The sequence below is a fragment of the Pieris rapae genome, chromosome 7 (genome assembly GCF_905147795.1).
Source record: "Pieris rapae chromosome 7, ilPieRapa1.1, whole genome shotgun sequence".
Lineage (NCBI taxonomy): Eukaryota > Metazoa > Arthropoda > Insecta > Lepidoptera > Pieridae > Pieris > Pieris rapae.
The window spans coordinates 9,808,622-9,822,195 of record NC_059515.1 but is presented as its reverse complement, the minus strand read 5'-3'; the positions used below and the strand labels follow the sequence as shown (position 1 = coordinate 9,822,195).

At 32.9% G+C, this 13,574-nt stretch overlaps 1 protein-coding gene across 1 annotated transcript; it reads right to left on the bottom strand.

Annotated features, from left to right (window-relative positions):
- Positions 1-3,760: 3,760 nt before the first annotated feature.
- On the bottom strand, positions 3,761-13,323 carry LOC111000470 (cytochrome P450 4c3-like). The gene is made up of 10 exons (XM_045629036.1): positions 13,115-13,323; positions 12,328-12,420; positions 11,870-11,980; positions 11,371-11,562; positions 9,973-10,169; positions 6,177-6,252; positions 5,911-6,109; positions 5,501-5,655; positions 4,741-4,911; positions 3,761-3,952 (listed from the first exon to the last, which is right to left on the bottom strand). The coding sequence occupies exons 1-10, from the start codon at positions 13,272-13,274 to the stop codon at positions 3,780-3,782; spliced, it is 1,527 nt and encodes a 508-aa protein (XP_045484992.1). The 5' UTR covers positions 13,275-13,323; the 3' UTR covers positions 3,761-3,779.
- Positions 13,324-13,574: the final 251 nt, after the last annotated feature.

Genomic DNA, 13,574 nt, shown 5'->3' with positions numbered 1-13,574 from the left:
ATTCACGAGTTAACAATATGACACTGGTAAATTATAAAGCTCTTTTATATAGCTGTATTATATTGCGTGAACAAAAAACGTTATTACAGTAATTTGCTTATAATGGGTAATGTTGGGAATGTTTTTTAAAGTAACATTATTAACTATAACCCAATACTAAGAATGTATTGAGGAATAGAGCATACTCTTTCTCCTTCTTTCAATAGACCTGAAATATAAATAGTGCTTCAAATATTAAGAATTTTAGCACATTAATAAAACATATTACAATAATGCACAATGTAGCTAATGGTTTGCTTTAGATTGCATTTGTTACATTGAAATTATTATTTAACTATATTAAACAATTATTTTACAGGTCAGTCATTATAGGTCACACTAATTTATGGTTATTAAAACACACATACATACATCTTTCCTTGCGTCTTGCGTACCGTATCAGCTCGATGTAGAAATATAATTAAAAATATATAATATATTAAACTAAAATCGCTAGCATGTTTTTTTATTTTTTTATTATTTATTTAAATGATGTTTTAACAGAAGCAGCAAGGCAAATAAGGGTGCTGGGTTATTGTGGGATAATCAATTACACAACATAATAAGCATCTTTGAACTAGCTAGTTTTGCTAGCTGTCATATTATATTATATCATATTGAGCTACAAAAATAGGAGTTTTGTGTTGTCATATCTGCAAGTTAAAATATAGACCAAGAATGTGCAAATTTCTCCCACAAGCGATTTGTTGGGTTGGTTGTAAGATAAGGGAATCATATAGATGTCCCTAATGCTCTAGGAAACGGACTAAAGTTGGTGATGCAAACACGTCATTGTAACTGGCGCAGCTTCTGATTGAAGCCCCCATGATGTGAACTCAGAAGAAGCATGCGTAAAGTGAACCTTGCTCTATAGTAAAAAGTAACGCAGCGAATAAAGCCCTCACGCCGACAAACTTCACAATTATCAGAACTACAACAATTTGTCACAGAAGATGAATTGCGAGATATTTTACAACAGGAGTTATTTTCTATTCCTAGCGATTGGTGACTTTTGAACTTAACGATCTCACTGAGAGGATGGCTGGGTTCCAGGACCAAGTTATAGTATTGTCTTTTATTAACAAAGCTTTTAGACAAAACAGTTTTTACCGGATTGAAGCTATCTATTATAAACTGATAATTATTTAACATAATTAAAATATATATATTATTATAATATTTTTAAATCATGTTACATACCTAATTATTAGTTTATAATACATAACTTCAATCTGGTAAAAAAGTGTTTTCTTTAGATTTAAATTTTTCTTATGAGGATTTCACAATAGTGAAATTAAAAAAAGATAACGAGAGGTTAAAGTCTATTGTAACTGACTCATGAACCGGCTAACTTCTGTTGTTGTTGTTATTCGGGAGAATAATATATTGATTATAGGGATCCCTGAGAATAGGTCAAAAAATTTATTTGAGACGGTCCATCGTATAGCCAATACTCTGGACTTTCCCCTCACTCTCTTCACTCAAGATGTTATTCATCATGTGAAAAGGGTAAGAAGTAACCAATAAATCAAAATAAGAAAGTAAATAGGACTGCGAACACGTGAATTTGTTCACGGCAGTGAGTAGATAAGCTGTGGTAATAAGAAGAATCTACAAGATAAAATAAACTCATTATCATAGGAGAACTGAGTAATCCATTTTTGTATCTGAACATCAGTTAACACAGCTCTTTCCGCGGCCACAACTTGTAAAACAAAAGAGAAGTATACTTATATGGGTTTGCAACGGACGCGAACAATAAATCACTACAGACTTGGTACCTTGTTTATTAAGAAAAACGAAATCTTTTAAAACAGTAGATTGTAAACCTATTGTATTTTAAGCTTCGTAACTTACTGCTTACACTTTTATTATTCATATTTTCTTAGGATTTATTATCAAAAGGTTTATGGTTTGAGAACTAAAAATTATGAACTTCTAATTATAAGATTATGGCAACTTGGTTGAAATTTGGCATTTCAAGTATGGAATTATTTGACAATAGATACAATGTTTATCGTTGAGATCGCTCGAGTTCCACCAATATTAAAACATAATCTCCAAAGAAATTTCTTCTTTCAGAGTTGAGGCACGGGCATCGAATGTTAAGGTCTAATCGGTGATATAGTTATATAAATATTGATCAAAAGATAAAGAAAATTTCAATATGTGCAATATATCTGCCACTTTCTATAAAGATTGGGACACATATTTCATACTACATTAACAGAGCTCGAAACTGAAGCAATGATGTCATTATTAGAACCAGCTGCCCACTGAAGTATTTCCAAACCAAATCTGAGCCCTCTGGCATTGAGAATGTCCATGGGCGGCCGGTCCAAGGCATACCGGCCTTAACGTTACGTCAACCTCCTTCCCGTATAAAAAAGTAGGAAATTTGTCCAACAAAATTCAATTCAATTCAGTTTGTTTAAAAGAGTTAAACAGTGAGTAAATTTTTAATTGTTTTTAAACTTCCTTAACCTTATGAAGAAGTAATTATCCAAAAAAATTAACATTTTTAAAAATAACGCAATTAAGGCGCAATTAAATTATGAATAATTTTATAAAATAATTTTTATATTTACATTTAATTTATTGTACTAATATAAATTAGAATTAATTAATTGAAATAACAAATTACAGGTATAGAATAAAATACCGAAAATTCCAATATTTAATTGAACATAATATGATTAGTAGTTATATCTAATATGAAGCGATGCTACGGCTAAAGGGTAGGTTTCAGTCCCAAAAACTAAACTAAATTTTACAAGTTGATCACGTTGAATTGCTTAAAATCAACCAAAACCAAAGTAATTTTACACCTAAGGAAATGTATTTGCGTGTTGTTCCCACGAGAATGTAGGTGCGAATGTAGGTCTGTCTTAAAGAATGGGTCAAAACAAAACGAAACAAATCAAACTGTAATAAGTTTGGACTTGTTATGGACCGACTATGTACTTGAAACTGGGCCGCTGCATATTTTGCAAGTTTTCCTACTCGATACCTGCAGGATGATCTTCGTGTCTTCTTTATTCATACAAATTTATATCCCAAGGACACTCTTTACTTACACGCTCACCCAAAATGTGTCATGGCCTCCGAATGACCTTCAAGCAGTCAGGCTTACGTGACACCAAATCCTGTTTGCCTAGCTAGAACGCTTTCCAACAACTACTAGACAATATTCCTTCGGAGACATATAAGGCAAGAGGCGGTTCTTATATAAAAAAATTTGAGAGATGTCAGGGGACACCCGGATGGAACGAAGTTCTTTTCGATTAATTAGTGAAGGAATTGTAATAAAAATTTTTTTAAGTTATAATAATTTTTTTATTATTATTAGCAATTATAATGTAATATAAACTTAATCAGTAGGCTCAATTTTAGTAATTAGAGTGCTTAAAATGATTAATTTTCTATTAATTTATTGTGTTTTATTTTGACACAAATCTGTAGATAGAGACATCTATTGACACCTACATTTTTTACGAAAAAGTTGCGATCTATCATAGAGATGTCGCTAGCTTCATCGTTACAACTTTTCGTCTTAATTTTTCCGTCTGGCCCCCTTTCGCAATGCACGATAAGGAACTTCGTTTCGATATAATAAATATGGCGCCACTGATTTTAATAAAATAAATAATTTATTCGATTGACTCGGAAATTTTCAATTAAATAAAATGAAAATCTTGTACTCCATAACCCGCAATTATTTTATTATAAATACTTTTTACTTAATTATTTCTATTCTCCAAAGCAATTTTAAAGTCGTCTTTAGCTCTCATCATAATAGAGAATGTGCTATCTATTGTTGGCACTGGTCCCTTCTCTGGCTCTCCTACCACTTTGTAGCGACGGATTATGGAGGCTACTGCTATTTGCACAGACTGCAGAGCGTATTTATAACCTGTAAATTAATATCGAATTATAAAAGAAAACAAACAAACATAGATAAATATTTAATTGTTTACGGATATAAGTAGAAATTACTCCATTATTAATATAAGCAATACGCTTATGTTCACTGAGAACGATTGATGAAAAGGGATAGAAGGCTTGAGTTGTATAATATTTAATATTATAAAAATTTTCGCCTTGCCAAGCAAGTATTATTTAATCGTTTAGTCTCGCGTTTGTAGAAAGAATATAAAGAAATGCGAATGACTATTACCAAATATTAAAATCAAATTATCCGATCCATGATTTAATATAATTCATTCAATATACATTTATCAAACCAACTTTTAAATGTAGTATTTAAAAGTTCTAAAACCGTTACACCACACGAAACACCGACTCCTGTATATAATATAATAAATTCGGGTGTACTACATTTAATCTTCATTTTATATTAAACTAAAATTTATATTGAGCTGTGTTGGCCTAGTGGCTTCAGCGTGCGACACTCATACCTGAGGTCGTAGGTTCGATCCCGGGCTGTGCACCAATGGACTTTGTTTCTATTTAACATTTGCTCGAACGGTGAAGGAAAACATCGTGAGGAAACCGACATGTCTTAGACCCAAAAAAAGTCGACGACATGTGTCAGGCACTGTAGGTTGATCATCACCTTGCCTACTAGATTTAAAAATGATCATGAAACAAATTAAGAAATCTGATGCCAGGTCCTAAAGAGGTTGTAGCGCCACTGATTTATTTAAAAATGTATATTAAACTAAAGAAATTGTAACTCACCTATACAGTTCCGAGGGCCCAAACTGAAAGATGCGTAGGTCGCTGTTTGTTTATCGGAGAATCGGTCGGGGTCAAAACATTCAGCAGTCGGTCCCCACTGCTTTGGATCACGATTCATACCCCAAATAGATATAACAATACCGGTTTCTTTTGGGAGTATTATACCCGAGGCTGTAAACACAAATTAGTATGGTGATTCGTGTAATTGATTAAAGTATATATTTGTAAAGTTGCTGCGAAGTTTTATGTAAGAATTTGGTATTAGAATGTTAATTTAATGATATGTTTTTTTGACACTATCGATTCCATTGAAAATGCGACAACGCGACGCGCGCCGGCTGCAGGGGCGCCCGCGCCGACGCTGGGCGGATGACATCACCGCCGTCGCCGGGGTCACCTGGCTGTGTCTGGCTTAGCATTGAAGTTTTCCCTGGGTTGAATGCCTAGTGCGACCCCCGGGGAATTCAATGTGGTGCCAGACGTCATTCATTCAGAATGGATGAGACTGGCACTGTAGGCGATATAGAGGGTTCAGGAGGATTTTTTTAGTGGGTCGGGTTTCTCCCCTCTGTTTAGTGGAGGGATAAGAGTTAACCATCCCCACAGTCCCCGCGATAGCGACTGCATACGCTCGCGGGCCTGCATTTGTACATTTTAACCTCCTTTTAAAAAAAAAAAGCTTTGAAGTTTTAAAAGGTTGACAGAGAGTTCTTTTGGTTCGTTCAATCTACCTAAATCTTATGTATACTTTATGACTTACGCAAATGTACTTCTTTATCTCCGGCTCTTCTTGTAACAGCTGGAGCCGGTGGAAAGAGACGAAGAGATTCCTTGACAACTCTACTTAAATATTCGAGCGCCAACAAGTCGTCTGAATTCAAGGGCCGATCACTATTTCCCAAATGATTTTTGATTCTGAAATATTAAAGATTATAATAATAGATTCCAATTAATAACTCTCCGCTGCCTGTACTTAGATCCTTTGAACGCAATTATAGTTTGAAGTAACAAAAAATCATCAAAATTGATTTACATTCATATATAGCATAAGATTATGCTTCTGAGGACATGACATACAAAAAAATGTTTTACAGATTGAGTTTGGCTTCGAAAGCAGTTGTAAAATGCGTGTAGCTACTTTTTATTGTACCAGGGCGTCAGTATACTTACTCGCTATACAATTTTTCTTGTATTTCAGGATATTTGCCTAATAACACTAGAGTGTAGCCAATAGCAACTGCGGAGCTGTCTGTGCCAGCTAACATCATCACCAAGATCTCCTCCCTGAGTTCCTCATCACTCAGTCTATTATCTTCTTCAGACAATATTATTAGGTGGTCTAGGAAACTTTTCTGGTCCTCGCCTTGCCCTGATATAATAAAAATATTAAATATTGCATCAAGAGAAATAATTACGTTGAAAAATAAAGTACCTACCGTAAATTGTTTGTTTTTCGTGTGAATTCCTGACTTTATTATTATTGTAAAGAGCTTCGCGTTTTTCTTTAATAATCTGTAAAAAAGCATTCTCTAGTTTTTTAGGCAAAATTTCCTTATTAAATAAAACCCACGTTAACTATAACTAAATAATTAAGTTTCCTAATAATATTTGTACGGTTCCTGGGTCACCGTTCTAAAGGGTCCTAAAAAATTCAGTAAGGAAAAAAGGCATTTTTTTTAACTCAGCATTTATCAAGAAAAATGATCAAATAATCATGGTAAAAATATTATCTGAGATCAAAGCACTAATTTGTTTGAATAACTAGATATTTTAATTATTAACAGTCCACAGAATGGACTAAAAAGTCAACAGAAAAGATAAAATGTGTATTTTGGCTAAATAAAACTCAACAAAAATATGGTGTATTTCTTGGAATCATAACAATCTGGTTGTATTATACTACATCAGTAAAAATGACATTAAAAATAAACCCTCTAGTTTAAAAAAATATTATATGTATACAGAAGAGGTTTCTTTTCGGTCTAGTCTTAATTAAATATACTATCTAGCTAGCTTCTAATTAATTGAGAAAAAATAAAAACAAAAGATGACGGTAGTATACTCTTGCATGTTATTTTACGTTGTCTTATATTCTTGTAGTACGCTAGAAGATAGGTTCGTCGTCTTCGCTATCAGAGAAGCAATTGAAAAACTTTTTAGCTTGCTGAAGTTGTATAATCAAGTCCTCTTCATCAATGCTGTCTGTGCGTAATGTATGAACATATTGTGGATGAAAAATTGCATATGAATCATCAGAGTCTGATAGGAACTTCGATCTCTTATAGGCACGTGAAGGGGGATCCTGAGAAACCTTTTCTTCTTCAGCTTTGACCTATATGTAACTATAGCTTTATACATATATATTATAATATATTGGCTGTGTTTACACTTCTCGGAGATATGTTTCATGCGTCAGCTTAGGCACTTGACTATGTGGTCGTGAATCATCGAATGGAACCTTTATCTGACCAGTTTCAAATGTGGAAAAACTGCATTTGTAGCACAAGACAGAAAACTGAACCTCCTTACATATAAAATATTTAGTTCGCCTCGATTCCAAGAAAGTTAAATTTTGTATTGGCGACAAATTATTGAATAACTCGCTCATTTGGATCTTCTATATCTTAAATCTCTATACCTAATCTCTATATTCAATTTTATTTTAAACGTAACATTAGAGAATCATAACCAGGAACGTCTTTAGCCATTGCGACCGAATTGTCACATAGCCTTTTGATGCAATTACCTACTCCGTCAGAAGCACCTTTGCCATGACCTTTATCTTTGTAAATTCTTGGCGTATGAAGTTCACAATTCAAAATAAAAAATATTTTTCCGTACTGCGTTGTTGGGCCGTCATTTAATATATATAATTCTGTTAAGTTCGGACTAATTTCTTTGACTGTGTAAGGTTGGTTTAAGATGGGTACGGATAATCAGTGACTGACCACAGAAAGGTTTGTATACGGAAGGGTAAACTCATAACAAGCGTGACATTTAAAGGTTAGCTCATGGCGCACCTCGTTTTTGTAAGTAGACGACAATAACAATCGATTTACGTCTACGAGTATTTCAATAAAACATCGTACTAACATATCTAGTAGTCTCAGAAAAGTCGCAACCATCTTGATTATTAAAGTAAAACAATTACAAAAACGATATTTGGACCACGGAAGGAATAGCGGTACCGATGACAACTTGCTATATCATATTTCATAAATCAAAGGAATTTAGCTTAAACATTATGTAATAGTAGAAAACAAAATTTTGGTTATATGAATAACAGATAAAATAGGCTATGTAATTGAAATTTTAAAATTATTATATTTCTATTTCGGTCGTTATATTTAATTTCGTCCATGTCCAGCCTTCGTTTCGAACTTCATTCGAAATTCCACGGAAAGATACCAGTAGGATGTTTTTATTTTCATTTATTGCCATGCGAGTCAGCCTACTAATAGTAAATAATTGATTGTATGGCTGGGTTACATTGTTTTAGTTATTTATATGTTCTGTTTATGACACTTAATTTTTTTTATAGAACAGAGGGCAAACGGGCATGAGGCTCACCTGATGTTAAGTAATACTAATATGGATACTCTCAGTTCCTGAGGGCTCGCAAGTGCGTTGCCGGCCTTTTAAGAATTGGTATGCTCTTTTCTTAAAGGACCCTAAATCGACCCTAAGTCGAATTGGTTCAATATTAAAGGATTTTTATTTTACACTATCTTAACCAGTCGCCTACAACAATAATTGTTATGTAACGAAAGAATGCAATGTAACAGTCGAAGAGAGTGCCTACGTCTGGCTTATACTCTCGGGGCGTCACATCGATGATTAAGGAAATCGTCACGCTTATAAAACTAAGAAAGTCTGAGTGAGCAAAATGTACAACCTTGACTCATACAATATTATTAACCTTATTTACAATTTATCATGAACCTGTATTTCACTTAGTAAAAGAGGAATCCTTTGTATAAATGAAAATACAAAAATACCCCACATAAATATTAGCAAATACGTAGATAAAGTATGTCTTAGTTATGATATTAATATAGCGCGTATTGTGATAGCTCTTTAAATTTTATCTTAAAGGAAATTATCCTAGGAGTGGAAGGAGGAGTGGACTTGCTATGGAAATTTCATCCCTAGCCGCTCCGTCTGTCTTGCGTATTTAATGTATAAAATTGGTAAAAACCCAAAAGTTTTAACGTAAATAAGGTTTTAAATTAAGGTTTTAAAAATGTTGAATTTATTAACACTTCGGTAACTAATACAAAAATATATAAAAAAGCAGGTTACATAAGATATTAGGCAAAGGGCGGCTTTACCGCTAAGAAACGATTTCTTTCAGACAACCCTAGTATAGAACCCTAGTAAAGTGCTAGGAAAGCATACATAATTAACAAAAAAGAACATATAACACTAGCTATAACCAAAATCAAGAAAAACAAAAATGTAAAAGGTTTTTCCAAGGTTTAATGAGTCACAATTAATATAGTAGTTTATTGCGAGGCAGAAGATAAATTAACAAAAAGAAATTTTTTAATTAAATTAAAAGACTGAGCTAGTCTGATATCAAAAGATAAGGAGTTCCAAAGCGGGATATTTGTCACAGGAGTGATAAAATTGAGGTTTATGAGTAGCGGTTTCAAGAATTAGTGTTTATTAAAAACTAGCTGAACCCATTTCATTAATACTTTATTCATTTTAAGTACATTTTCTTTTCTAAGTGTAATATTTGGAAACCCTTTTAAGTAAAAAAATACCTGTCCGGGTTACTAATACTATTTTTGTAAAAAAAGAAATGTTTTATGCTTGCCATAGCAAAAGAAGAATGGCGGTTTTACACATTAGACCTCTTCTCCTCATCTCTATCCCCAATATTGCGATACTGCATGTTAAAACACTTTCTTTTGATTAGGTAACACATATCTTCGATCATAGCCTGGTTAACATCAAACTTTCTTGAACTCACAGGAATTCCATGTAAAATGATTTGTAGTTTTGTCAACAGTTGGCACCACATGCCGATTGCATTCATAAAATTAATTAATTTATTGTTATTCGAGAACTTATCCGATATTTTATTACTTATTCTGCTCTCGAAGTGGAGAAGAAAGAAGAAAAGAAACCAAAAAAGAGATAACTAACATTGGCTCAGTCGCTCTTGAGTTTTAAGTGGTGCAACTAACACGACTTGGTTTTATATATTCAGATATTAACACTCACCTTATCCGGTAATTTATATAATAAAGTTTTCGAGGCTTGTATATCTGCGTGTAACTTTGAATATTTATATATGAATTGGGGCCACAACCAAACTTTTATAAGCCTGCTCGACATATAACACAGAACATCTTGCACTGCTTTGAGGAAGGGAATGTTTGAATCGCGCTGAGCGTCCAATTTTACTCCTAACGCTGTTTCTGTAAAATATCGGATTTTTTAATAAAAAATAACAAAAGTTAACAACGTCAAGTTTTATTAATATCGATATCCAATAACATACAATGACGATGGCAGCCAGAGACGGATCGAGAGTTTTGACCTCTCTATTAATCAGGATGTTTTTAAAATTTAATAGTTTTTAAAACTACTACATTAGCGAGAGCGCTGCTAATGCAGGCGGAGTGTGGAGCGCAAGCAACTTTTCACTCGTTTAACTGCTGAAAAATACTTTTTGCCAAGCAGTTGGTAACACTAATTGGCAAAAAATATCTTAATGTCTCAACATGCGGGGACCATTTCAAACCCTTTGGGATTCTGGCAGAAATATAATGCTTAGCCTCGGTGTCAGATTTTAAAAACGCATGGATACATTCTTCTGCAAAGACTTCTACATGAGTGGAATATAGATGTTCTTTGGTCTCTTTGATTTTTTTCGAGCTTTTGACAGATTTTTAGTACCGTCGATTCTTCGTCTAATTTGGATACCAAAATTTGCATTGCTTGTCGATCCAGTTCACAGTTCATTTAGTGTTTTGTCACGGTCTAGTTGAAATATGCTGGTGATGATACATAGAATAGTTCGCATCGAGAAGAGGCGATTCTTAATTAACCTAAGGGTTAATCAGGCCCTGATGACAACAGATGCCAGCGCCATTGCACCGACATATACATATGTGTAGAATGTAAAACATAAAACGATACCGTTAAGTTGTTTAATTGTATGTGTTGTCAAAACAAATAAAATTCAGGTTTGTTTTTTTTATATTAACCCTAAATAAAGCTATACGAAAACCAAGGACATGGACTATGACAATGTTTTTATATATGTACTGAACATTTAAGTAATAAAATGTTTTGCAAATACAGCGTAAATGTTCTCAACGGTATATTAAAACATCGTGTGGAAACCGGCTTGCTTAAATCGACACCGTACTATGAATGTTTTTGGCATTTCCCTCCCATTTTGTATATTTTTCATAAATAATGTTAGTAGAAAATTCGAGAAAGTAAGGAATTAATATTATTAAGCTGGAAAGAGATTACGATAATGACTATTCCGAAATCACAGCAAATTACTTTGGTCAGTTTTTTTTATATATAATACCCCTATATGCGTGTGTCAGGCACATACTACCTCAGTAAGTTGTATGATTATTTTACGAGTATTTTAATATTTACCTGCGATAGAACTTAATGTGTAAGCATTGATGTACGGCCAAATGCTAAACTCTCCAGAACCGACTCGACCGTCTATTTCCAACTGCTCCGATAGTTCCAGACCTTGCCTTGCCTGCATGCTTATAAAGCCTTTAACAATTTTCGGGCTAAAGGCTGGTATGAGCATCTTTCTTCTGTGAATCCATGTGGATACTAAAAGTCACACTTTCTTCTTTAGTTGTATAATTTTGGGCAGACAAATTTTGTCCGGGGTAGGTATTTTTATTTATTTATAAATTCAAAGAAACTTCTTTATGTTTCTTGTTTAGCACAAAATTGTATCGAGTAAATTTTTCCTCATTAATTCTTCAATCAAGACAATTAATTTATCAAAAATATTGTATAATCGTAAAGTCTAGTTGAAATAAATTATAAAATCACTTGTGAGCAAAACAGCATAAGCCAATATAATATTTTTAATATCCTATAGTATATTTATGTATTTCCAAAAGGTTCATACCTGGTGCAAAGATTCCAGCATTTCCAATTACCTCAGTAAAGAAATGCATGACATTCTCCTTCTCAAGGCAGTTCTTCATAATATACTCAACATCATCCCGATCGGACACGCCTATGTATAATTTCATTATTAAAAATATAAGTATACCCTCAAATCCTTCATATAAATTACATTAACACTTAGTTTCCTATTGAACAAAAAAGGCTCAACGCAAACGCATACAAAAAAAAAAATTCAAATCGGTCAAGCCGTTTAAAAGGAGAGTAGAATTATATATATGTAAGCTATCCTATCTTCAAAGTTTGATTCAACAGCACACGGTGTTCAACTTTAATTGAAATCGGTTAAGTAGTTTAGGAGTCATTAGTTTAAACAACGTGACGCGTATTTTCAGCCTAATGGTCAAACAATCGTTATCAACAAATCTTTGTTTGAAAAAAACAGAAAAATGCACATACCAATGTAAATATGAGGATCAGTCATGAATTTCACCATTCCACATCCAGTCTTATGTGCATATCGACTGTACTCCATTAACAGCACTAAAATCACTAAAGAAACGTCCAAAGATATATTTCAATTTAGAGTTATTTTTTGTTTATTTATACACTTCGTTTATTTATTTATTAAGTCTACAACATCATACATATTACGAAATCTACTGATAATTTTAAATCTTCTATCTAATATATACGACAATATATGTAAACATAAGTTTTGCAAAAAATAAGAATTAAAAAAAAAAATTAAAAACATATACAAGATAAACAAATACAATTTTGGTACTTAGAGAGAAAAAAAATGTCATCAGCAAAACAGCGAATTCGGTTCGAGAAAGGAACCCTTTCTTCGTTACCATAATAAACACAATCATACATATAAAAAAGCAAAAAAAGGCAGGTTACCTAATCGCTTACAAGCGTTACAACTAACTAAAATACTATAAATAATTTGTTGTACCTATTGTAGCGTTTTTGACATATGCTTTTAAGGTATTAAAGTAATATCAAAAGTAAATTAAATAAAATCGAAAAAGGAGAAAAGTAAATGTTACTAAAATCTTGTTTGTTTAGAAAATTATGATTAGATATATTTCTTATTTTTATCAGTCAGTTGTCAGAGGGATGACACAACTTCGAGTGCGTTTCAAATTTAATGTTTTACTTAAGAAGTAAACAACACAATATAAAATAAAATTTTATTTTTTTAATAAATAACCACGTACGTTAACTGCAAAGTACTTACTATCTTTTCCCAGCAAAGAATATTTCAGGGCTCCAAACACTGAAGATGCACCAGGTGGAGACGGTATTTTATCCGCTAACTCGTGCACCCTTCTCCGCTTGTATCTGTACAAGGCATAACACAAAATTACAAAAACAATATTAATTATTGTAAGAGACATTTTACTGTTTGTGTAAAAATATTGTTAAACGACTTTAACGTGTCCACTATTTGCAGGTTGTCTACAAAATGTGTTTTAAGAAGTAATAAGGCTTTCAGAAAATTCCATATGGCCTTCAGTTACGCACGAGACATTTGTCATTATATTACAATGCTGTTGCTAAACAAAGGAAAACATTTTTTAAAATTATTATAAAAAAATATATTTTTTTATAGACACAGAAATTTCTATGGGACTCGCTAAAAGCCCTACCCACTAAACCCGTCCAACTCGCTCACAAATGGTGAAACTTGATGGCAT